The 23,913-nt window shown below is 50.6% G+C and overlaps 1 protein-coding gene across 6 annotated transcripts in view; it reads right to left on the reverse strand.

Annotated features, from left to right (window-relative positions):
• PNPLA7 (patatin like domain 7, lysophospholipase) overlaps positions 1 to 23,913 on the reverse strand; it is a 64,677-nt gene that overhangs the window by 20,568 nt on the left and 20,196 nt on the right. For all 6 annotated transcript variants that reach the window (XM_072778879.1, XM_072778878.1, XM_072778883.1 and 3 more), the window contains 9 exons: positions 23,630 to 23,730; positions 23,400 to 23,546; positions 12,341 to 12,418; positions 11,635 to 11,840; positions 10,059 to 10,190; positions 9,163 to 9,286; positions 8,487 to 8,600; positions 4,801 to 4,870; positions 1,079 to 1,228 (listed from right to left, as the gene is read on the reverse strand). In XM_072778879.1, the coding sequence (XP_072634980.1) occupies positions 1,079 to 1,228; positions 4,801 to 4,870; positions 8,487 to 8,600; positions 9,163 to 9,286; positions 10,059 to 10,190; positions 11,635 to 11,840; positions 12,341 to 12,418; positions 23,400 to 23,546; positions 23,630 to 23,730 (1,122 nt within the window). The remainder of the gene's footprint in view (positions 1 to 1,078; positions 1,229 to 4,800; positions 4,871 to 8,486; positions 8,601 to 9,162; positions 9,287 to 10,058; positions 10,191 to 11,634; positions 11,841 to 12,340; positions 12,419 to 23,399; positions 23,547 to 23,629; positions 23,731 to 23,913) is intronic.

The following is a 23,913-nucleotide window of genomic DNA, read 5'->3' on the forward strand; positions in this document are numbered from 1 at the left end:
TTTGTAATTATCACAAAATAAAGCTTTTTTTTTTTTAATGAAAGAACACAACTGTGCTGTACAACCTGGAGATGCTTCATGTGCTCTGCATAGGGCAGGCAAGGCCAATGGGAGATGAACAGGCTGCCAACAAAGATCCAGACTGACAGGGCAGTGAATGCCTCATGTGCTACAATTCTGTTTTGAGAATAACTTTTAAGTGCTTATAACAGTATCTTCCACTCTTATAAATCAATTTTATTTGGTATTTATTTAGTGCTTTCTGTCGTCAAATGCTACACCAGGCAGAAAGGGTTTTCCCATGGTGTTAAAACATACCCTCTTCACACAGACGCTGTTTCATGGCACTACCAGGACACTCACTATGTTTATTATTGTGTCATTTTTAAAATGACAACCCCTGAAATTCTCAGTATAACTGCATCACAGAAAATTGATCTGTTGGTATTAGGGTTGCTCACAGTTACACAGAAACTTATAAATAAAGTGTTAAGAATATAGAACACTTTGGGATGCCTGAGTGGCTCTGTCAGTGGAACACCGAACTCTTGATTTCGGCTCAAGTCGTGATCTTGGGGTGGTGAGATCGAGCCTGTGTTGGGCTCCATGCTCAGCAGGAGTCTGCTTGGGATTCTCCCTCCCTCTGCGCCCTCCTCACTCACTCACATGCACACACTCTCTCAAATAAATAAATCTTAAAAATAAATACAAAATACTTTATGATTTGGGGAATTCCTAAGAGTTCTCAGGAACTTCAGTTCCCTATTCCTGAATTCCAAAGTTTAACAGCTGTCAGGAATTTGGAAACACTACCCAAGCCCCCTGCCCAACTGAGCATTTTTCACGTGGTCAGCCAGCTCCTGCAGCCACTGCAGGGCCCCTCGGGGTAGAAGGCTTCCAAGCTTCCTGGAGAAACAGCCAGGCTCCCGCGACACAAAGTTTGCCATCACGACTGAGGAGACACCCAGTGGATGCTCTCCAGCTCCAGAGCACCCTGAGGCTTGGCTGTGAAGGTGACACTAACCACGAGGCAAGAGGGGAGGGCTCCAGTGGCCCCGTGGCCTCGGGCAGGACTTACCGATGGCACTGAGGGCGTGCTTGAGCTCCAGGGCAAAGGCAGTGAGGGGCACGTCCTCCGACACAGGCATGATGGCTACTGTGGAGAGGTTGCTGGCAGGGTTCCCTGTGTCCCACTTGCTGCCGGCGGTGTGCAGCCCGAACTGGTGACCTGCAGAGCACAGGGTTGCATGTCGGCCGGAGGGGCTGGGCTGGCACTGAACAGTCTCTGCGTCTCTGATTGTGTCTGGATGGGGCCAGGACATGAGGGCCTGGGAGCGAGGAAGGGGCCCTGGGGTCTGACCCAGCCTCCTGGACTTCCCGTGCCCACCCCTGGCCACCCCACCTCTCCTGCAGAAGCACCAGGCCATACTCTGAGCACCTCCCATCTCACATGCTCCAGGACCTCAGTCTGACTGATGAGCATACCGAGCAGAGAATGAGACCCAGAGGAACCCCTGAGAGTCCAGTGTTCCACCAGGTGAGGCCTACCTCCCACTGTGTCTCCACCACGTGCTCTAGAAGCAGTGAGAGCGACCTGGGGATGGGCAGCAGCCTAAACATTGAGTGGCAAGCCAGTGTAGACAGAGCTTCCTGTCACTGAGACCAGGGTTTTCTGTCCTCTAGTGCCTCCCGGGGCCCCTGTGGCAGCAGAGAAGGGGGCTGCAGGCACGTCCACCCACTGGGTCTCAGTACGAGGTCTCTGGGAGTTTATTTCCAACAGCAGCTGTTCCTTGGCTAGCAGCGCCTCCTGTTTTCACAGGTGTCCCAGGCAGTCTCTGGTCTTCCGCAGCCTGGACTTGCCCAGGGCTGCCTTCCCGGCTCCTAGCCTGTGGCTGCCACACCCCAAGCCCCATGCAGACCCTCCCAACCTCTGATGTGCATGCTGGGCCCAGGCACCAGCCACCCCAGGGCCCAGCTCCTGCCGGACAGGGTCCGTGCCTGACTCTGCTCAGTTCACCCTGGGTGAGGAGAGGCAGTTCCTGAGCAGTGGTGTGTGGGTCCCTGCATGGCCTGACCCAGGAACCAGAGGGGATATAGGACAGCAGGGAGAGGAGGCAGCGCAGAGCCAGACTGGGGCAGGGGAAGGGAAGGCCAGATGCTGGGCAGTGGGAGCACACAGCCCAGCACAGGAGCCCTTCGGCACCAGTTTTCCTGCAGCTCCTCCTCTGTCCTTTCTAGCAACTGGGGTCAGCACTCTCCCACCTCTTGCTAGCCCTGCAAGGCTGTCTCCTAGCTTCCCCAGAGGCACCGGGGGGTTCTGGTGCTGCCCAGGGGAGATGGAGCAGATACATGGCACCTAACTGCTGCCGACAGTTACAAGGGACTCAGAAGGGCACAGAGAGGAGGGCAGACAGGTGGGCTTCGACCCCTGGGAACCACCAGCAATGCAGCCATGCACCCATCCGTCCCCAGTGAAGCAAAGCAGGGTTGGCCCTCCAGGGATATTGTCCAGGGGCTGCAGACATGGTGGAGTAGAGCCCCGACTCCCCACGCCTTGCCCTGGCAAGTAGGGGCGGCACACCTACAGAGCGGGGGGATTGCGGTGAGAAGTGGGATGGACACGGTGAAGTCCCGGGCTCATCTCCGGGTATCCCACACATGAAACCAGACAGAGTTGCACAGTGGAGGCTCTGAGAACAGCCTCCATCCCAACTCCAGGGCGTGCACCACAGGGCAGACCAAAGCAATCCCACAAAGGCCTCCAGAACTGAACCCCATTCAAGTACAGTAAGAGACAGGACGCGCTCTGTGAATATGGGCATACCCACTCTGCTAAAGCAGAAGATTTCATAGAGAACCGGAGCCTCATGATATCATGCCTGAAACCCAGGACATAATGCAAAGTTACCAGTAGGACCCAAAGCCAGGAAAAGCTCTAAAGCTCCACGATGGACAAAATGAGAGCATGTCATAGAGTCTGCAATTCCTCAACAAGGTAAAGCAGTGATCATAAGCTGCAGAACGAGCAGCACAAATGCAGCAACAGACCTTGAAGATGGATCACCAGGAAACTGAACAGTTCAGTTCAGCTGTATGCAGGATGGAGGGAAGCCTGCAGGGCCCACAAGGCCTGGGGATGAGAATGGGGGCCTAGCGTTTGTGTCACTGCCTTTCCAAAGAGGCGAGAGGACAGAGCTGAGAGCATATCTAAAGAAGTGAACACTGAAAACCTCTCAAGTTTGGTAAAATATACAAACCTACAGATTCAGGAGCATTTAGTCTCTTATAACCAAGGACACAGACAATGTCTTGGACGCAGCCAGAGAGAAAGATGGAACAGACGTGGGACCACGATGCAGCATGGGCCCCGCAGACAGGCTTGGTGACGGGGATTCAGGTGTTTGCAGCCGGCAGACCTCCCCAGAAGGACTGTGCAGGAGGCGCTTCTTGGGACAGAAAGGGCTGCCAGGATGGGCACGGCAGAGCGGTAGATATTCTAGACAATTCTCCACTCGAGCTGCCACAGCACTTTGGTGGCTGGACACGGAGGTTACAGGCTGCGTGAGGGGTGCACTGAGTGCAAGCACAGCTATGGGGGGCCAGGCCAAGGCAGGAGCGGTGCTGAGGCTGCCACTCCCCCCAAAGCTCCAGGAGACCCAATCCTACAGCAGGTACTTCCAAGCACCCTATGAGAATGGACCCCAGAACCACGAGTGATAAATAAGAACAGAAACCTCAAAAAAGAAAAATGAGGGGTGCCTGGGTGGCTCCATCAGTGAAGTGTCTGCCTTCAGTTCAGGTCATCATGATCTTAGGGTCATGATCCTAGGGTCCCAGGACTGACCCTGCTTCTCCCCCTGCCCCTCCCTGCCCTTTACTCTCTGTCTCAAATAAAATCTTAAAAAAACAAAACAAAACAAAACAAGTTCTCAGGTGGGATGACAAAAACAGGGCCCAACTATATGCTTTCCACAAGAAACCTGCTTCTAACATGACCACACAGGTGGTCGGAGGTGAAAAGAAAAAGGAGACACCACGTGTTGGGTTGTGCCTCCCGTATCTACCCCAGACCCGAGTGTGACCTCATCAGGAAGTAGGGTCTTTGCAGACACAGAGACATGAGCTGTGCCAGAGTCAGGGGGCACTGCCACGCTCTGCTGCCTCTGCCAGGCATGCAGGTCCCCCATCCCTTCCACAAGACACAGTCGCCCAGGTCACTGTGGGGAGACATGGTGCTGCCCTTCCGTGGTGCCCGAGCCAGCCGGGCACGGACTACATACCAGCTAACTAGGGAGTCATGGGATGAGTCGGGGGATTGAAAGACATGCAGAAGGGGAATGGAGGGATGGAGGACACCAGGATGGCCATGAGGCTACAAGGAGGGGCGGAGGGCACCAGGATGGCCAGGGGACTGCTGGGATGGGCAGAGGGCACCAGGGTGGCAGGGGGGCTGCTGGGAGGGGCGGAGGACACTAGATGGCCAGGGGGGCTGCAGGGAGGGACAGAGGGCACCGGGGTGACCAGGGGGCTGCAGGGCTCTGACAGGGGCCCTGGCAGAGGAGGCCACAGGCCAAGGCAGGAGCAGGCAGTTCCAGCCGCTGTTCACCAGGACGGGGGGGGGGGGGGGGCGCGAGGGGCGGGGAGTGAAGACTTAACAAAGCACTTGCTCAGAATTGGAGCCAGAAGAGAACACAGAAACTGAGTCCCAGGATCTGGCTCTCCTTCCCTCCCACCTCAGCACACCCATGCCCCTCTGTGCAGCCACGGCCAGGCCATGGGGCAAGGTTCCCAAGAACACACCTGTGCCACTGCCCTGCTGGAGGCTGCCCAGAATCTTCTCACCCAAGAGATGAATCAGCCGAGTCACAACCTGCAGAGAAAGGAAGGAAGCCACACATTTAAACCAAGAAGCACCTTGGATCCATGTTTTCAAAACCAGCATGTCTGGGCTGAGGGCAGTGGTGCCGTTGGCTGGCTTGTCACCAGGAGGTGGGAGCCAATGCTGTGGGATGAGAGGCTGCCCCCCAGAGAGCCCGCTGGGGCCAGCAGGTGTGGGGGGCACACATCCAGTGACCTGGTGCCCGGGCCAGAGTCTCCTTGGTCCTCCAGGGCAGAGGAGCAGCAGGGGAAGCCACGACCACCCCACAGGCAGGCTGGAAAGGGCTTCCACAGAGAAAAAGGGCTCGCTGTGTGCTCCTGGGGGCCTGGCCTGGGCAGGACCCAGGCTGGGTGTCACACAACATCTAGGAAGTAGTACACAGTTGCATCACTACTACATTTTAGAGTCTTAGACAAATTATGCCAAGATATGTCATTTACTTTTATTTTTTTAAAAGAACTTATTTATTTATTGGAGAGAGAGAGTGGGTCACATGGGGCAGGAGGCAGAGGCAGAGGGAGGGGCAGACTCCCTGCTGAGCAGGGAGCCCGACGTGGGGCTCAGTCCCCGGACCCCGGGACCACGACCTGAGCTGAAGGCAGATGTTTCGTTGATGGAGCCCCTAGAAGCCCCTGTAATTTACTTTTAAATACCTTTGTATAAAAATAAAGTGAGTTAAATTTTTTGGTTGCTCAGGTCCACAGGTGACAGGAGATGTACCCCTGCACCGAAAGCCCAGCGCTGGCAGTCCAGGACTCCGTATGAAAAGAGAAGCTGGAGTCAGCTTCAGGGAAACAACCAGAAAGCAGATAAATTTGATGCTGCTTCTCCTCCTCTCGGGCTAGCTGCCCACCTGTCAACAGCCATGGGCTGTGGGGCTCAGACCTGAGGCTCCCGGAACCAGTGGCCCCTGCAAACTGACTCAGCTGGAGTCAAAGACCCATACAAGAGGCCAAGGAGGGATCCCTGGGTGGCGCAGCGGTTTGGCGCCTGCCTTTGGCCCAGGGCGCGATCCGGGAGACCCTGGATCGAATCCCACGTCGGGCTCCCAGTGCATGGAGCCTGCTTCTCCCTCTGCCTGTGTCTCTGCCTCTCTCTCTCTCTGTGTGACTATCATAAGTAAATAAAAATTAAAAAAAAAAAAAAAAGAGGCCAAGGAAACCGTCCCCATTTTAGGATGTGAGACAAAAGAACGATTTGAACAGTGGTCCAACCAGAAGCTACAAAGGAGTCTGGTTTGTATATAACTAATGCAGCATCAAACTGTTCACTGGAGCTAACGAAAACAACACACGTTACTACGGAAAAGTTTACAGTACACAATAGGTGACCCCACCCTCCCTTCACCCGCTGCAATCCCTTATTTCACACGCACACCTGAAAATGTCTGAAGCCAATCCCAAACATGGTATTTCATCCATTGATATTTGAATCTGTATCTCTAAAGACAAGAGCCTTTAAAAACACACTCATGATATAACTGTCACAATTACAAATTCACAGTCATTCTCATTAAAGCTAATTTAAAAATATAAAAAAATAATTCTACATCAAGCGAAAGAGGTTCAAAACAAGCCCATGAACACATGGAAAGGTCCATAACATGTCTAGTCATCAGGGGATGTCTTCCCACAAGAACCACTTAGCACCATAGGAGCGCAGCCACACACGCGCTGGCCATAAAGCCGCACAGCCACATGGGGGACCTGTTGGCAGTCTCTGAGAAAGTTTAACACACGTCTGCCCTCTGGCCCAGCAACGCCACTCTCAGGTAGCTCTGAGGAGAAATGAAAAATGTTCCATAAAGGGCAGCCCCGGTGGCTCAGCAGCTTAGCGCCACCTTCAGCCCAGGGCGTGATCCTGGAAACCTGGGATTGAGTACCACATCGGGCTCCCTGCATGGGGCCTGCTTCTCTCTCTGCCTGTGTCTCTGCCTCTCTGTCTCTGTGTCTCTCGTGAATAAATAAATAGAATCTTTTAAAAAAAAAAAAGGTTCCATAAAAACTTTGCTAGCAGCCTCTCCATGACGGCCTCACACTGGGAACCACCGAATATCCATGGTCAGGAGGACAGGTGAGCAGGGTGGAGCACACTGGATACTACTTCGCAGTAAAAAGAACATGCCAATGAGACACAGACCTCAGATATCATGACAGGCAACAGAAACCAGACAGAAAATACTGTGTCCACATTATTTCATTTACGTGAAATGCAAGAACAGACAGAGTGAAGAGTGGTTGGGATGGGGATACTGGCTGGCAGCAGTCCCTTGTGGGGCCCCCTGTGTTGGAGGGCACATGCAGCCTGGCTGCTCTGAGCTCACGGCCACTGTTCTGGGTGGTGGTCAGCCTGGCAGCAGCCAGTGTGTGATGGAGAAGCAGCAGGACAGGCTGCAGGCTCCTGGGAATGCAGATGGGGAACGTCTGTGGACCCCAGGGAGTGGGTGTGAGTAGAGAGTCTGTTTATGGGTCCACCAGGGAGAAGATGTGCAGAAGAGGAAGGCGCCTGGCTCGCCCTCGCTCCCAGTGAACCCAGAGCTCCTGGCATACATCCGGCCCCAGCCACCACCATGACCATCCTGCCATTCACTAGGGTCTCCACAATTAATTGTGGTTTAATAATTTGCCAGCGCTGGGCTGAAATTCCTTAAACAGACTAATCAAATACATAGTTTTCATAGTTGATTTACTGACATGTAGACTATTTGCAGCTACAGCACTAAGAGAATATTGTTTTTTCTGTCCTTGTCAAGTTTTTATATTAAAGTCAAATTAGAATTAATTTCATAAAATGAACTGGGGGATTTTCTATGTGTTCTAAAGCAGAGAGGTCAGCAGGACAGGTGCACATGGTGCCAGTGAGGAAAGAACAGGCTGTCTCTTCTCTCAGGTGGCCCTGCAGCTGATCCTTCTCCCAACCCCGAGCTCAGAGGTTCTCCTGTTTCCTCGGCTGCACACCTACTACCTCAAAGCAGGGAGGCAAATGCCAGACAACCAGCCAGCTAACGGCCCCAGAAATAAAAGAGACTCCCCTCATTTTCTGCTGGACCGATGGCCACTGGCCCAAGATCCTTCTCCAAATGCCCAGTTCACCTTCCCCAAGATGCAGAGCAAGAGGCCCCTGCTGGCTCCTCACTTGGGATAGGCCAGGAGGGCTTCACTTGCTGGGTCCTTGTTTCTCCCTCCTACCTCCTGGCACTGCCCAAGGCACCTGCCCCAAGGCCCTACCCCCATGTGCTGGTCCACGCTGACACTTCCTTTAAAACGTGCAGCCTTGGGTGGGTGGCTCAGTGGTTGGGCATCTGCCTTTGGCTCAGGTCGTGATCCCGGGATCCTGGGATCGAGTCTCATATCGGGCTCCCCACAGGGAGCCTGCTTCTCCCTCTGCCTGTGTCTCTGCCTCTCTCTGTCTCTCTCACGAATAAATAAATAAAATCTTTTTAAAAAATTAAGTAAAATAAAATAAAACATGCAACATGCCTGCTGTAGGTCACCTCAGTGTGTCCCTCACTCTGGTACTGACAAGGATGCAGCTCAGGGCCCAATAATTCCCAGGTCGTGGTCTGGATGTCCTGCTTCCCTAGGTAGTATGCAACAGGAGCGCTTACCTGTGGGTACCTGCGTTTAATGGATGTCAGGGCTCCTGCCGGAAGCTTGGCCAGCTCGGAGTCCCGAACAGCATGCACTGTGGTTGCCCTGGCCTGGTGGGTGAGCGTCTCCACCTGAGGAAGAGCAGCTGGGGAGGCACTGCCATGCGGCTCACACGCTCCAGTCCTGCAGGCCGGGCTGGCTGCACTCTGGACCCAGCCAGAAGGCAAAGCCCACAGCAGCCCTTCTGGCCACAGTGTACAGGTGGGAATGGGAGGGAAAGGTGCTGGAGCAGCCAGCCCTGCGCTGCTGGAGAAGCATCTGTGGGAGCTTGTAAGGGGGCACAATGACTGCAGCACTGGAGCCAGCCAGACAGGCCAGGCCGGCAGGCACCAAGCAGAGGCCTGGCCGCCGCCATCCCTCAACCAGGGGGCATGTTCTCCTGGCCGCAGTGAAGGTGCTGTTCCAGGTGCCCAGCCAGCTACTGTCCCTGCAGACCTTCCCCAGTGTCAGCTCCACCCCAGGGCTGCATCTTGGGCATAGAGCAAGCAAGTCAGCCCCCCCCAGGAAAGGAGTGCCTCAGATGAGGGGAAAGAGCCTTCCTCAGGTCATGTCCAGGGCTCCCTCCCCACATCCAGGTAATGGGCTGGCAGTCACCCCAGTGCAGGGCACGGGGAAGAGGGACCTTGGCCCTACCACACCAATGAGGTCTCCACGGCCATACTCCCCAGCCAGCCGCTTTTTGCCATCGTCCTTCCGGATGACAGAGCGTAGCCGGCCACTAAGGACGATGTAGGTACAGTCTGACTTGTCCCCCTGCCTGCGGGGACAGAGGGACAGAGGCTGTTGGGAGCCGAGGGCCCAGAACAGGAAACCCACCACCATCTGAGGTGGGAAAAAAAAAGAAAGAACCCAATCTTCTCACTCTATTTTTGTTTTGGAAAATACAGTTACTTTCCATTAAAAAATATATATGCTAATATGTAAAAGACTTATTGTGATTTTTAAGTAAATCATTAAATATTTTAAATGTCCTTAGTTTTGGGGGCACCTGGTGGTTCAGTCAAGTGTCTGCCTTGAGCTCAGGTCATGACCTCGGGGTCCTGGGATCGAGCCCCACATCAGGCTCCCTGCTTAGCAGGGAGTCAGTGTCTCCCTCTTCCCTCTGCTCCCATACCCCCTGCTCATGCTCTGTCTCTCACTTTCTGTCTCAAATAAATAAAATGTTTTAAAAATAAAAAAATAAAATGTTCTTAGTTTTAATTTTCAATGGCATGTAAATTGGTAGTTATGACCATGTCTGTGTGACCCTGGGTGCAGGCGCTGCTGTGACATGGAGCTAAGGGTGCCCAGACAAGGTCACATTCGGCATGTGACCACCTTCATAAATGCCGTATTAGCATCACTTCCACTGGGCCATCTCAGAACACAGCGTGGATTTGCACAGAATGACAGGAAAAGCGTGTCTGAGGGTGTGCACTCGCAAACAGGCGGGAGGAGGGGCATGGAGCACATGGAGTGGTGACCTCAGGGGGCTGAGCTGCACTGTCTTCTCCCCTCTTCCCAGGGACCAGCACACCTGAGGGCCGCACCTGTACACCGCGCGCCCGGCCTCCACCTCCATCCAATCTAGTGCGAAGTCGATCTGCCGCACAAAGGATGACACTCGCTTCACCACAGTGTGTGCAACGCCCAGGACGACAGTCGGCTGCTTTCGCATGATTCTGTGGAGCCAGCCCCGAGTTAGTCCTGGCCCACCACGACCTCCAGCCAATCCCACCAGTTCTGACCCTTCCCTCTAGGCCACAGCACTTGAGAGTTGGCAGGACCCACAGCCCCATTTATCAAATGGTGATGCCACGTAGCAAGTGACAGACACAGGCCCAGAGCGGGACAGAGCTCGGTGCCCTCTCAGCCACTGCTCCATCATAGCCCATGATGCCCAGGGGCCTGCAGCTCTGGGAGAGCCCAGGAGCCTCCTGCCAGAGCACAGGCCTCACAGGAGGGCTTGACCCCGGCAGTGGGATGCAGAGACCTTGTCCCTATGATGCACCATCAAGTCCAGAGCAGGTGAGGAAGGGCTGAGTGGGGGCACCAGAGTGGGGGTGGGGCCAAGGTCAGGGGCAGCGACCACACGGGGCCTTGGGCTAAGAAAGGGACTGGGTCAATCCCGGGCACGACAGGGTCACTGGTGGGCTCTGGCTCCCTGGTCGCCGTATGTGAACAGGCTGCTAGGGGTGAGGGCAGAAGCAGGGAGGTGGTCGGCGCAAGGGCTGCAGCTACACGGGGGCCACTCTGGGATGCAACTAGAGTGATGGGCATACAAGAGTCAGCAGTCACAAAGACAAAAGTCAGAGCGGGAGCAAAGTGTGTGTGTGTGTGGGGGGGACATGTGGCTCAGTTTTGGACGACAGAATGAGGAAACCCCTGCACCCCAGGGGACATCAGGACAGCAGCTGACACACAAGCCTGACCCCAGGAGTGACGTTTGTGGGGAGATGTGAATTTGGTACATAAAGGCCCAGGATTGGGTGAAACTGTTTAGGACAGCAGTCGGACCACCTCTATAGGGCAGGAGCTGCCTGCACCAGGGGGCTTAGGTTGTGAACACACGCAGATGCCTGTGAACACATGCAGACGCATGCAAACACATGAAGACACATGGGAACACAAGCAGACACATGTGAACAGATGCAAACACATGCACACACACACCAACACATGTGAACACATGCAGACGCATGCAAACACACACACACACTGACATGCACACACAGAGACACACGCGAACATATGCAGATGCACGCAGGGTAGTCAGGCAGCACACAAGGCCTAGCCTCCCTCAGCGGGCTCAAGACTATCTGGGCCTGGACAAACTGGATGGGGCTGAGGAGAATCTGTATCCAGGTACAGGGAGGCCTGAGTGTCTTCCTGAGCAGCCAGCATCCTCCTGGTGTCCAGAGGTAGCAGGCACGGGGGCCACCCCGCAGCGTGACACCCCCTTCCTGCTCCATCACCCTTCTCCCTGGGACTCCCATGTCATGTGTGAGTAGGGCCTGAGGCCGGACCCTGAGGGGCCCAATGGGGGTCCCATAGCCGCCACCAGCTGCACAGGGGTCCCCGGGCTGGCCTGACCTCACGGCAGGTTGGGGCCCAGCAGAGACTCACTCATAGAAGTGTGCCTTGGAGATGGAGAGGAAGCTGCAGTCCCTGTTGGCCTTGATGGTGAAGATGAGGGGCTCTCCTGTGAGCACAGCCAGCTGGCCCACTATCTCCCCGGGGCGCACCACAAACAAACAGGTGTCCTCCTCGCTGTCAATCTTCCGCTGGTACACGTGCAGCAGCCCCGAAACCACGAAGAGGATGTTCACGTCCTGACCAGACAAGGGGTGTGGGCTGGAGACCCCTGACCTGGCATGCAGCTCGCAGCACACAGCATCCAGCTTGCAGCACCCAGCACCCAGGAGGTCAGCACTGCAGTCTGTGGGGGCTCCAGGAGCCCCACACCTCTCCTGTGCCTGCTCTCCCTCACAGCACTGATCCAGGCACAGTCTCCCCTGGAAAGTGTCAGCAGCGTCCACGGTCTTATTGTTTGACGACCAATTATAGGAGGTTGATTCTTCAGTGGCAGAGGCCCATCCCTCCCCCGGCACCTCCGTACATAATGTCCCACATGAACAGGTTACTGGCTCCACGTTCACAGAGGAAGGAAAACGCAGACTGTCCCTTGAAGGCGGCCCACAGCCCACACATCAGGGGGCCTGTGCCCAGGCTGGGCCACAGGGAGGCCGCCTCCTTGGCACCCCACCTGACACTGGCTAGAGCTCTGGGCAGCCCTGGTCACTGCTCCCTCCGACCATGGCCTTTTGCTTACCTGGTCTCCCTGCCTCGACACCACTGTTCCCCCCGGCACATGGAGAAGGGTCACCCGGCCATCCAAGAGCGAGGGGTCCTAAAAACAGGAATGCAGGGATCAACACAAGGAGGCAGCCCTGGTCCTCACAAGGAACACGGACACCCTTGGAGAACCACTGCCAAGGCGGACCCCTGCACAGCCAACACCGGTGCTGTAGGCACAAGACACCCAGTCATGAGGCCCCACAGTCTTGTGAGCTTTACATCCAGGAGCTCAAGTTGGTTCTCACAGGAAAGAGCAGAGGAAAATGCTATTGGGTCTCTGGCACTGGGAGGGAAAGCCTGCCATCAGGGGAAACTGTTCCAGCAGAGCCTCGCCCGCTGGGGTTCTTCAGGGCCCTGCTAACCAGGGGAGGGGAGTCGGGGTGACAGGAGCATGATCCAGATGCATGGCCCTTGCTGGACACAGACCAATGGCTCCCCAAGTCTTGCGCCACATCACTCGACATCTGCTGACTGCAGTGCCTTCTTTTTTCATTAATTATAACTTTAATATAACAAATGTTATTAAAAGCATCAATTCAAAACCATGAACCTTTTCAAAATACCCAGGGTTGTTATAAGGTCAGTTGGCAGAAATGAGCCAAGTGCTGGGATGTGGAGTCAGGGTACAGTGACCTCCTGAGCAAGGAAGATGCCCCTTCTCTTCTGCTCCAGCCCAGAGCCCTGAGAGCCTGAGCAGAGGAGCTCAAGGGCCTTGTAGCAGGTCTCACTCATCCTGTGCTTCCACAGAGGCCTGGAAAGCAGGCCTGGGAGGCTGTTGTACCCTCTGCAGCCAGGCAGGAAGTCACAGGTTGGACCCCAGGTCCCACACCCCTGCTTGGCTGGGGTAGGCCTCTCAGCTCCCCTTCTATCTGGCCCCAGTTAGCGGGCTGAGAAGCTAAGCTTCTGTGGGGCTGAGAAGACACTGGGCCCAACCCCAGCTGTCCCCTGCCTGGGTCATGCTAGGGAAGCAGAGGGAGACTGCAGTTCCTTTGACGTGGGATGTCATGCCCAGCCATCGAGAAACCGCCACAAGGTACATAGCAAGGCAAAACACAAACATTGAGGAGACAGAGCAGCATCAGAACCAGACTCGGACCTGTGGGAATGCTCAGACCAGAATTTTAAATAATCGTGGTTCACAGAGGCTGGGAGCCCTACAGATACAGGAGACAGCACACAAGAACACATGGGCCGTGTGAGCAGGGATGTGGAAATCCTGAGAACCAGAGGCAAGAGCAGAGCAGCAGAAACGAGGCCATTGATGAGCTCCTTAGCAGATGGGACTTGCTGAGCAGTCTCGACACCTGAGGACACCCTGAAACTGAAAAGCAAGCAAGCAAACGAAACTGACAACCACGGACCAGGATGTCCAAGGACTGCAGGACAAATGCACCCCACAGGACAAACGCCAAACACCCTAGCATATACACCATCTTCACACTACAGAAAATCAAAGATGAAGATTCTGAAAGAAGCCAGAGGGAAGAAACACCTGATATAATGAGGAACAAAGATAACAGTGATAACTGACTCCTCAGAGGACACATGAGCACGGAAAGAGTAAACCCGATATTTAAAGTTTTGAGAGAGAAAAACACACCAACCTAGAGTTCTGTACCCAGTGAAATTATCCTTTAAATGTGAGGGAGCAATAAAGATGCTGACATGAGAACTGGGGACCCTGCTCAGCAAATCTGCCTTGTAAGATGTTCAAAGTTCCTCAGACAGAAGGAAAGTGGTGAAGGTCAGAGCCGAGGGGAAGGAGAGCACAGGAGGAGAACTCAGTGAAGGCCAAATAAACACTTTTGTTCTTCTTCTTCTTCTTCTTTTTGGTAAGATTTTATTTTAAGCAATGTCTACACTCAGTGTGAGGCTTGAACTCACAGCCGTGAGATCCAGAGGCGAATGTTCCCGATGGAGCCAGGCCCCCGCCCCCTTCTGACTCTTAGTTGATCTTTGATGTGGTGGCGCAGCAATGCTATATACTTGGTGGTGTAGGCTATGGTGACCTAAAGGGTGGTAGGTCAGGATTATGTGGTTCCAAGTTCTCATGCTCCAGGAAGCAGCACAAGGCTTCAAAGGAAAGCTCCCTGTTTCCCTACAACTAAACAGGTCTGACTCCACGCTGTGGGTGCAGCCAGGCAGGTCTCCAGCTGTCTCTCTGCAACACCTGCTGGGCCACCTGCAAGTCAGCTCAGTTCCAACCTCACAGGTTAGGGGCTCGTCCCACTGGCCTGCCCCCACCTCAGATGCCAGCCCTACCTAGAGGGTCCCAGGGTGTGCATCTGACCACCTGGTTGTAAACTGGAGGTTCTCACAGCCCCTGCTTCAAGTTCACAGGACTCAGGGAAACATATATGTGTTGTCGTGGGTTTGTCATAAAGGGTATGAGTCAGGAACATCCCAGTGGTAGTGTTGCTGAGGGCAGGGCACGGGGGTGAGGCAGGGGAGCTCCTGAGCCCTCTCTGGGTGCACCACCCACCCCACGTGGGTGTATTCTCCCGCCTGGAAGTTCTCCAAAGCCCATGCTTGAGGGACTTCTGTGGCAGCGTCATCACATAGGTGTGATGGATGATTAGCTTAGTCTGCAGCCCCTCTCCCCTCTCTGAAGGATGGGGGTAGGGCTGAAAGTGCCAAGCTTCTGGCTGTGGCCTTGTTGTTCTGATGACCAGCCCCATCCAGAGTCATGTCAGGAGCTGTATCAGGAGCCATGGGCAGAGACCAATACATATATTTATTATCATGTCAGTATAATTTGAAAGTGGACTAGGGTTAGGTGTAAGTGTATCTTGCAAATTTAAGACAAAAAGGAAAAAAGAACTATATAACAGGCAAGCTGAAAAAGGAGAAAAAAACATATCATGTAAAATGCCCAATTAAAATCACAGAAACCAGAAAAAGAATGGTAGACAAAAATAACAAAAAACAAGGGCAACAAACAGAAAACTATAACCAGTGTGGTAGATAGTGACCCAACTATATCAATAATCACCTAAACATCAATCGTCTGAATGCATCAATTAAAAGGCAAAGATTGTCAGACTACAACTACACGTTGTCTCCAAGAAACCTACCTTAGATGTGAAGACACACATAGACTGAAAGATGATGCGCAGAGAAAGACTGTTATTACTAATCATACTAAGCCAGGGCAGCTATATTGATGAAGCAGACTCCAGATAAGGAAGATTAGCAGGGATGACAGGCATCACCCGGTGATAAAGGGTCAGTTCTCGATGATGTCACAACCTAGTACACAACATGTGCATGCCTGAAACAGAGCATTAACCTGCAGGAGACACAGACAGACAGAACTGCAGGACACACAGATGGAGTCAGTATGACAGCTGAAGACTTTCCTCCTCTGTGTCAGAAACACACAGACCCAGCAGCAGAATATCCGTTGGGACACCACTGATCTCAACAGAACCCCCAACAACAGGGCATAATTCATATCTATGAGTTACTTCATATAAAAGAGCAGTTTTCCCACAGAACATTCACCTACATAGCCTTATACTAGGCCAGAAACCCTGTCTTCAAAAATTTAAGAAAATACAAATCATACAATGTCTGCTCTCAGAGCACAGCGGAATGAAACTAGAAATCTTAACATAAAGATAACTGGAAGATCCAAAAATACTTGGAAATTAAACATACTTCTTTTTTTTAGATTTTTTTGAAAAGTAATCTCTACACCCAATGTGGTGCTCGAACTTACAATTCTGAGGATCAAGAACCGGATGCTCAACCCACTGAGCCACCCAGGCACCCCTAAACAACACACTTTATAAAAAGATGTTCATTTATTTATTTTGGGGGGGAGCAGAGGGAAAGAAGCAGGCTCCCTGCTGAGCAGGGTCCCCGACATCACTGCATCCCACAACCCTGAGATCATGACCTGACCCTAAACCAAGTGTCAGATACTCAACGTACTGAGCCACCCAGGTGCCCCATAAACAGACTTCTAAACAACATGTAAGTCAAAGAAGAAAACGCAAGAGAAATTAAAACTTTTTTTTTTTGACTAAGAGAAAATGAAAACACAACTCAAAATTTGTGGAATCCAACAAAAGCAGCACATAGGGGGAAACTGATAGTGCTGATTGCACAGATTAGAAAAGAAGATCCAATACCAATACCAGTAATTTAAGTTTCCACATTATAAAATTAGGGGAGAAAAGCAAATTGCAAGTTGGCAGAAGAAAAGAAACAGTAAAAATTAGAGCAGAAATCAATGAAGTTGAAAATAGGAAATCAATAGGGAAAATCAACAAAACCAAAAGCCAGTTCATTGAAAATATCTATAAAAAAATCAATAAGCCCCTAGCCACACTAAGAGAAAGAGAATACAAATTATTAATATCAGAAATGAAACACTACAGACGTCCAGTAAAGTAAAAGGATAATAAAGGAATACTACGAATAACTCTATGCTCAACAATTGGGTAACCTAGATGAAATGAGCCCATGCCTTGAAAGACACAATCCACCAAAATTCATGCAAGAAAAGAAACTAACTGAATAAGCCTATATCTATTAAGATATTTAATCAGCAATTGATAACCTTCCAAAACAGAAAGTACCAGGCCCAGATGGGCTGGTTTACCAGTAGATTCTACCAGATATTTAAGGAAGAAATTTTATCAATCCTTTATAGGGGCGCCTGGGTGACTCAGCTGGTTCAGAGTCTGCCTTTGGCTCAGGTCATGACCTCAGGGTCCTAGGATTTAGCCCCACTGGGGCTCCCTGCTCAGTGGGGAACCTGCTTCTCCCTCTTCCCTTCCCTGTTTGTGCTCTCATCTCTCTCTTTCTCAAGTAAATAAATATTTAAAAATTTTTTTCTACGGTCTTCCAGAAAATAGAAGCAATTCTTCTCAGCTCATTCTATGAGGCCAGCATTTCCCTAATACCAAAACCAGACAAAGACATTACAAGAAAACAGTATCTCTCAGGAACACAGATGCAAAATTTCTCACAAAGCATTAGCAAATCATATCCAACAACAAATAAAAACAATTATACACAGCAACCAAGTGGGATTTGTCCCAAGTAGGCCAGGCTGGTCCAACATTTGAAAATCAACTAATATAATTCATCTCATCAACAGACTAAAAAAGAAAAATCACATGGTCATAACAATAGGTGTAGAAAAAGCATCTGACAAGATCCAACCCCCATTCATCATAAAAACTCTCAGTAAACTAGGAATAAAGGGGAACTTTCTCAACTTGATAAAGACTATCCACAAAAAACCTACGGCTCACATCACCTCATCTTAATGATGAGAAACTTGAAGTTTTCCTGCTAAGATCAGGTACAAGGCAAGGATGTTGCCACTCACTACTCCTCTTCAACATTGAGCTGGAAATCCTTGATAATATGATAAGGCAAGAAAAGGAAATCATACAGATTGGGAAGAAAGACATAAAACCATTTTTGTTCTCAGATGATATGATAATCTATATAGAAAATTCAAAAGAATCAAGAAAAATACTCTGCAACTAATAAGCAATTACAGCAAGGCTGCAGGTTGCAAGGTTAATACACAAAAGTCAATTGCTTTCCCATATACCAGAAAGGAACAAGTGGAATTGAAATTAAAAACACAACAATATTTACATTATCATCCCCCAAATGTAATACTTAAGTATAAACCTAAAAAAGATACATGGGGAAAACTACAAAAATTTAATAAAATAATTCATAGAAATAATTGGAGAAATATTCCATGTTCGTGGATGGGAAGACTGAGTATTGTCATGATGTCAGTTTTTCCCAACTTAATTTATAGATTCAGGGCAATCTCAGTAAGTTATTTGGTAGATATCAATAAACTGATTCTAAAGTTTATATGGAGAAGCAAGAGTCCCTGAAGAGCCAACACCTCAATAGAGAAGTACAACAAAATTAGAGGTCCGACACTTCTCAACTTCAAGACTCACTATAAAGCTACAGTTATCAAGACAGTGTGGTATTGGTGAGATGTTGACAAAGAGATCAATGGAACAGAACAAACGACCCAAAAATATATCAATAAACCCAAAAATATAAATAGAGTAAACTGATCTTTGACACAGGAGTAAACTGATCTTTGACACAGGAGTAAACTGATCTTTGACATAGGAGCAAAGGCAATAAAATGAAGAAAAGAAAGCCTTTTCAACAAATGGTATGAGAACGACTGGACATCTACATGCAAAAAATGGATCTAGACACAGACTTTATGCCCTCAAAAAAAGGAACCCCAAATGGATTACAGCCATAATTGCAAAATGCAAAATAAAACTCCTAGAAGATAATGCAGGAGAAAATGTACATGATCTTGAGTTGGGTAATGACTTTTATTTATTTTTTAAAGCATTTTTTAAAAATTTCATTTATTTATTCATGACACACACACACACACACACACACACACACACAGAGGTAGAGACACAGGCAGAGGGAGAAGCAGGCTCCATGCAGGGTGCCTGACGTGGGACTCGATTCCAGGTCTCCAGGACCACGACCTGGGCCAAAGGTGGCGCTAAACCGCTGAGCCACCTGGGCTGCCCTGGCAATGACTTTTAGATATGACACCAAAGGCACACTCTTATAAAGGAAAGAATTTATAAGCTGGACTTCATTAAAATAAAAAAATTCTGGCTGGGCACCTGGGTGGCTCAGCAGTTGAGCGTCTGCCTTCAGCTCAGGGCATGATCCCAGGGTCCTAGGATCAAGTCCTGCATTGGGCTCCCCGCAGGGAGCCTGCTTCTCCCTCTACCTGTGTCTCTGACTCTCTCTCTGTGTCTTTTGTGGATAAACAAAATCTTAAAAATAAATAAACAAATAAATAAATGAATAAATTCTGCTCTGTGAAAGACACTGTCAAGAGAATAAAGAAACAATCCACAGATAGGAGAAAATATTTGCAAAAAACACATCTGATAAAGGACTTGCTATCCAAAACAAAGAACTCTTATTATTTTTAACGATTTATTTATTTATTCATGAAAGACACACACAGAGAGAGGCAGAGACAGAGACAGAGAGAGAAGCCGGCTTCCTGTGGGGAGCCTGATGTGGGACTCGATCCTAAGACTCCAGGATCACACCCTGGGGCAAAGACAGATGCTCAACCACTGAGCCACCCAGGCATCCCCAAAACAAAGAACTCTTAAAACTCAACAATAAGGAAACAAACAACCCAGATAACAAGTGGGCCAAGACCTTATCAGATTCCTTACCAAAGAAGACATACAGATGACAAACCAGCACACGAAGGCATGCTCCATATGATACGCTGTCAGGGAAATGCAAATTAAAACAACCATGATACACTACTGCACACCTATCAGAAGGGACACAATCCATTCACGTACACAACACTGACAACATCAAGTGCTGGTGAGGATGCGGGGCAGCAGGAATTCTCATGCAAGGTCAGGGACGTACACCATGGTGCAGCCACTCTGGAAAATGGTTTGGCGGCTTCTTGCAAAACTAAACACACTTTAATTATAAAATACAGCCCTTGCACCTCTCACTATTTACTCAAATGAGTTGGCAATGCAGGCACATGTGCACATGTAGAGCAGCTTTATTTATAATGGCCAAAACTTGGGATCCCTGGGTGGCTCAGCAGTTTAGTGCCTGCCTTCGGCCCAGGGCATGATCCTGGAGTCCCAGGATTGAGTTCCACATTGGGGTCCCTGCATGGAGCCTGCTTCTCCCTCTGCCTGAGTCTCTGCCTCTCTCTCTGTCTCTCTCGGTATCTCTCCTGAATAAATTAATAAAATAAACGAATAAAAAATATATTTTTATATATTTATAATATTTTATAGGTTAAGCATCTGTCTTCAGCTAAGGGCGTGATCCCAGAGTCCCAGGATTGAGTCCCGTGTTAGGCTCCCTGCATGGAGTCTGCGTCTCCCTCTGCTTGTGTCTCTGCCTCTCATGAATAAATAAATAAAATCTTTAAAAAAAAAAATATATATATATAAAATAGTCAAAACCTAGAAGCATCCAAGATATATGTGAATGGATAAATAAACCATGGTTCATTCCAGACAATGGAATGCTATTGAGTGCTAAAAAGAAACAAGCTCTCAGGTCATGAGAAGACATGAAGGAACCTTCAATGAGTAACAGCAAGTAAAGGAAGCCAACGTGAAAAGGTGATACAGCGTGTGATTCAACAACATCGTGGAAAAGGCAAAACTATGGAGACAGCAGAAGATAGGTTGGGAGGATGAACAGGTGGAGCAGAGGATTCTTAAGGTTGTGAACTGCTTGCATGAAGCTGTCCCCAAGGACACGTGTCACCACGTGTTCGTCCAAACCCACAGAAAATACACCACCAAGAGAGCCTTAAGGTCATGCCAGGGACCTTGATTACTGTAGGTTCCTCTGCTGTGATGAACGCACCACCTGGAGGGAGTGTTAGTACCGGGAGAGGCTGTATGTGGCGGGGGCAGGGGCAGGGGGTAAAACAAATCTGCGCATTCTTCTCAATTCTGCTGTGAACCTAAAACTATTCTAAAAAGTCAAGTCTGTTAAAAAAAATTTAGTAAGTGGAGGAAAAAAAACATTTGTGATACAGCTGATAAGATGCCAAGACTGGCTGAGTGGACTGTGGTGCGAGGCCCTTCCCGCCTGCAGGCTGTGGAGACAATACCATGTTCCACATCACCACTCAGTAGTGGCCACAGATTAAAAAAAAAAAAAAAAAAAAAAAAAGGTAGACATTCTAGAACTATAAAATGGAACAGCCAAACTTAAGAACCCAATGCCCAGGTTTAACAGCAGAAAAGATGCTAGAAAGAGAATGTGAACCCCGATAAAAACATGTACATCAAGGGTTAAGGACTTACAGGAATATGGAAAACACAGAAAAAGGGGTAAGATGTAAAAGATAAAGGAGAGTCTCTTAAGGAGAAGAGAGAATGTGCAGAGGCAATATTTGAAGAGAAAATGTTGATATTTTTCTAAAGGAATTCAGAGGCCCAGACTGAAGAATCCCAAAGAGTTTCATGCAAGACAAACAAAAAGAAATCCACACCCAGTTCTGAAAATACAAGAAATCAAAGACAAAGAAAGTATCTTAAAAGCAGCAAGAGAAACATTATTTTCAAAGGAGAAAAGAGCAGCACACGACTTCTCGTGGGGGCACTGAGCTGGGGACAGCGTGCGGGTACACCCCCCCCCCATCCGTCACCCACCACCCTGCTAGCAGGAGGTACTGCTGTAGCCCCCAGGCCCCTCGGGACACAGGGCAGAGGCACACTTCCGCTGTGGGCTTGCTTTCCTCCTTCAGAGGCCGTGCTGAGCCATTGGCTCAAAGGACAAAAACTTCTTGAAAAGCACTCTTTCCGACGGGGGCTGGGTGGGGCTGGACAGGAAGGTCCTGTGAGCAGGGTGGGCGGACTCAGGAGCAGACTACATTGCCGTGTGCGGCACAGAAAGCAGTGTGAGAAAACATGACAGAGAACCTGACAGACAAGCTCATGACCTGCAGGGAACGGACTGTCCAGAGAGGATGCTGGGCCGACTGGGAATCTGCAAGCAAGCTATATTTAGTCAGAGTCCATACCTCCAGCTCCTGAAAGCCCAAGATACAGAAAGCGATAAGACTTTTAAACAACATAGAAAACATCTTTATGAAGGTGAAGGAACGGTTTCTTAGCCAGGCACAAGCAGCACTGCCCACGAAGGGAAAGACTGGTAGGTCCCTTCAACCCAAAGAAGAGCTGTCTACCAGAGGTACCATTCAGAAGGCAAAAAGGGCGAATCTCAGAGCAGATTCTGTGCAAGACCATGAACAAAGGACTCTTATTTAGAAAATATAAAGAAATCCTTACAGTCTAAAAGGGAGACAGAAAAATGGGCAGAAGGCACTCTGCCCCACTGCCTCCCAGGAGCGTGGAAGGCACTCAGCCCTACTAGGAATCAAGAAAATGTAATTAGAAAAAAAAATGTAATTAGAACCAAACGCCGTACTCAACATTGTGCCCTTATTTATCTGAAATGGAAAAGCTTGCAAACCCTGACTGCTGTCATGCCCATAGGGCCACTGGAGCCCCTGATCTGGGCAGGAGGTGACAAACCCCCCCGGGACACAGACATCTATCTGCACGCATGTCCCTGCACAGGGTGGACAAGGGATGAACACACATGGCCGTTCCTTAGCTGGCCCAAGACAGACACAGCAGTGATGGAGCCTCTGGGACACAGACACCGAGCAAGGAGCAGTGGGTCCAGAGGACACACAGGATGAGTCATGTGCAGAAATGGAAAGTCCACACAGGCGCAAGGCAGTGGTCTTCCCACAGAGGACACACAACAGGTTTGGGGACCCACTAATAATTTGGTGCCTGGCATGGTGGCTCCATGGGCATCCACCCTCTGTGTACAAGGAATGCACCACTCTTCAAGATGTGAGGGGAGGGGATCCCTGGGTGGTTCAGCAGTTTGGCGCCTCCCTTCAGCCCAGGGTGTGATCCTGGAGTCCCGGTATTGAGTCCTGCGTCGGACTCCTTGCATGGAGCCTGCTTCTCTCTCTGCCTCTCTCTCTCTCTCTCTCTCTCTCTCTCATGAATAAATGAATAAAATCTTAAAAAAAAAAAAAAAGATGTGAGGGGAGAAGGATAAAGAAAAGAGGAGCCTATGATGAAGATGGTCAGGAGAGCCATCACTTTCAACCCTAATAAGGCATCCTGGGTGGTTTCCAAAAGTGTGCAGAGGGCACAGGACGCACGGCACCCCTGCTGCCACCTGCAAGCACGCGGGGGAGGGCAGGGGCGTGCTGACCAAGGGCCAGGGAGTGGGTCTGCGAGGCCACCAGCACAGGGACACCATCCCCAGCACCCCCAGAGGGAGGTGCACCCCAGGCAAGGGCCACAGCGGCCCTGACCTGGGACACCATGCCCAAAGGACTAGGTCCTTAGAAGGACAGTCTATGGCAGTCATCACCCATGTGCCCCTCCGGAGAGAGACTGTGCACGTCTCCCTGTGCACCCTAGCCACAGACAGGCAGGAGCGTGGCCACTTACATCCAGCTTCATTAGGGTGAGAAGGTCTTTCTTGGCAGCTCTGAAGATGGCATCTGTCTTCCTGCTGGAGACAGTCTCCTCTGAGTTAGCCTCTGAGTAGTGGAAGACTGCAGACGGGGCGTCTGCCACCATCACATTCTTCTTGGACTTGAGAGGAGCACAGGCAGCGAGATCAGAGGAAGGGTCCTTACCGAGAGCACAGCCAGAGGGGAGAGGGGCTCCCCGCCTACCTTGCTGGCCATGGTGCTTCCAGGGTGCTCCTCTGCATGGAGCAGGACTCTGGCACGGTCACACGCCATTTTCAGGTCTGAGGTAGCACCTGCTGTGCTCCCTACAAATGGAGGGAAGATTCAGGACACTGCGCCGGCCCACCTGGACACGTGGACCCATAGGCACCCACTGAGGGCTGGCTGAGCTCTCCCCGAGGCTAAGCAGCACAGCCCTGGGGAGGGAGGACTCAGATCACTGCAGTGCAGGGCCACTGTAATGTCATGGAGATCCTTCTATGACCCAC

The sequence above is a fragment of the Canis lupus genome, chromosome 16 (genome assembly GCF_048164855.1).
Source record: "Canis lupus baileyi chromosome 16, mCanLup2.hap1, whole genome shotgun sequence".
In the NCBI taxonomy this organism is placed as follows: domain Eukaryota; kingdom Metazoa; phylum Chordata; class Mammalia; order Carnivora; family Canidae; genus Canis; species Canis lupus.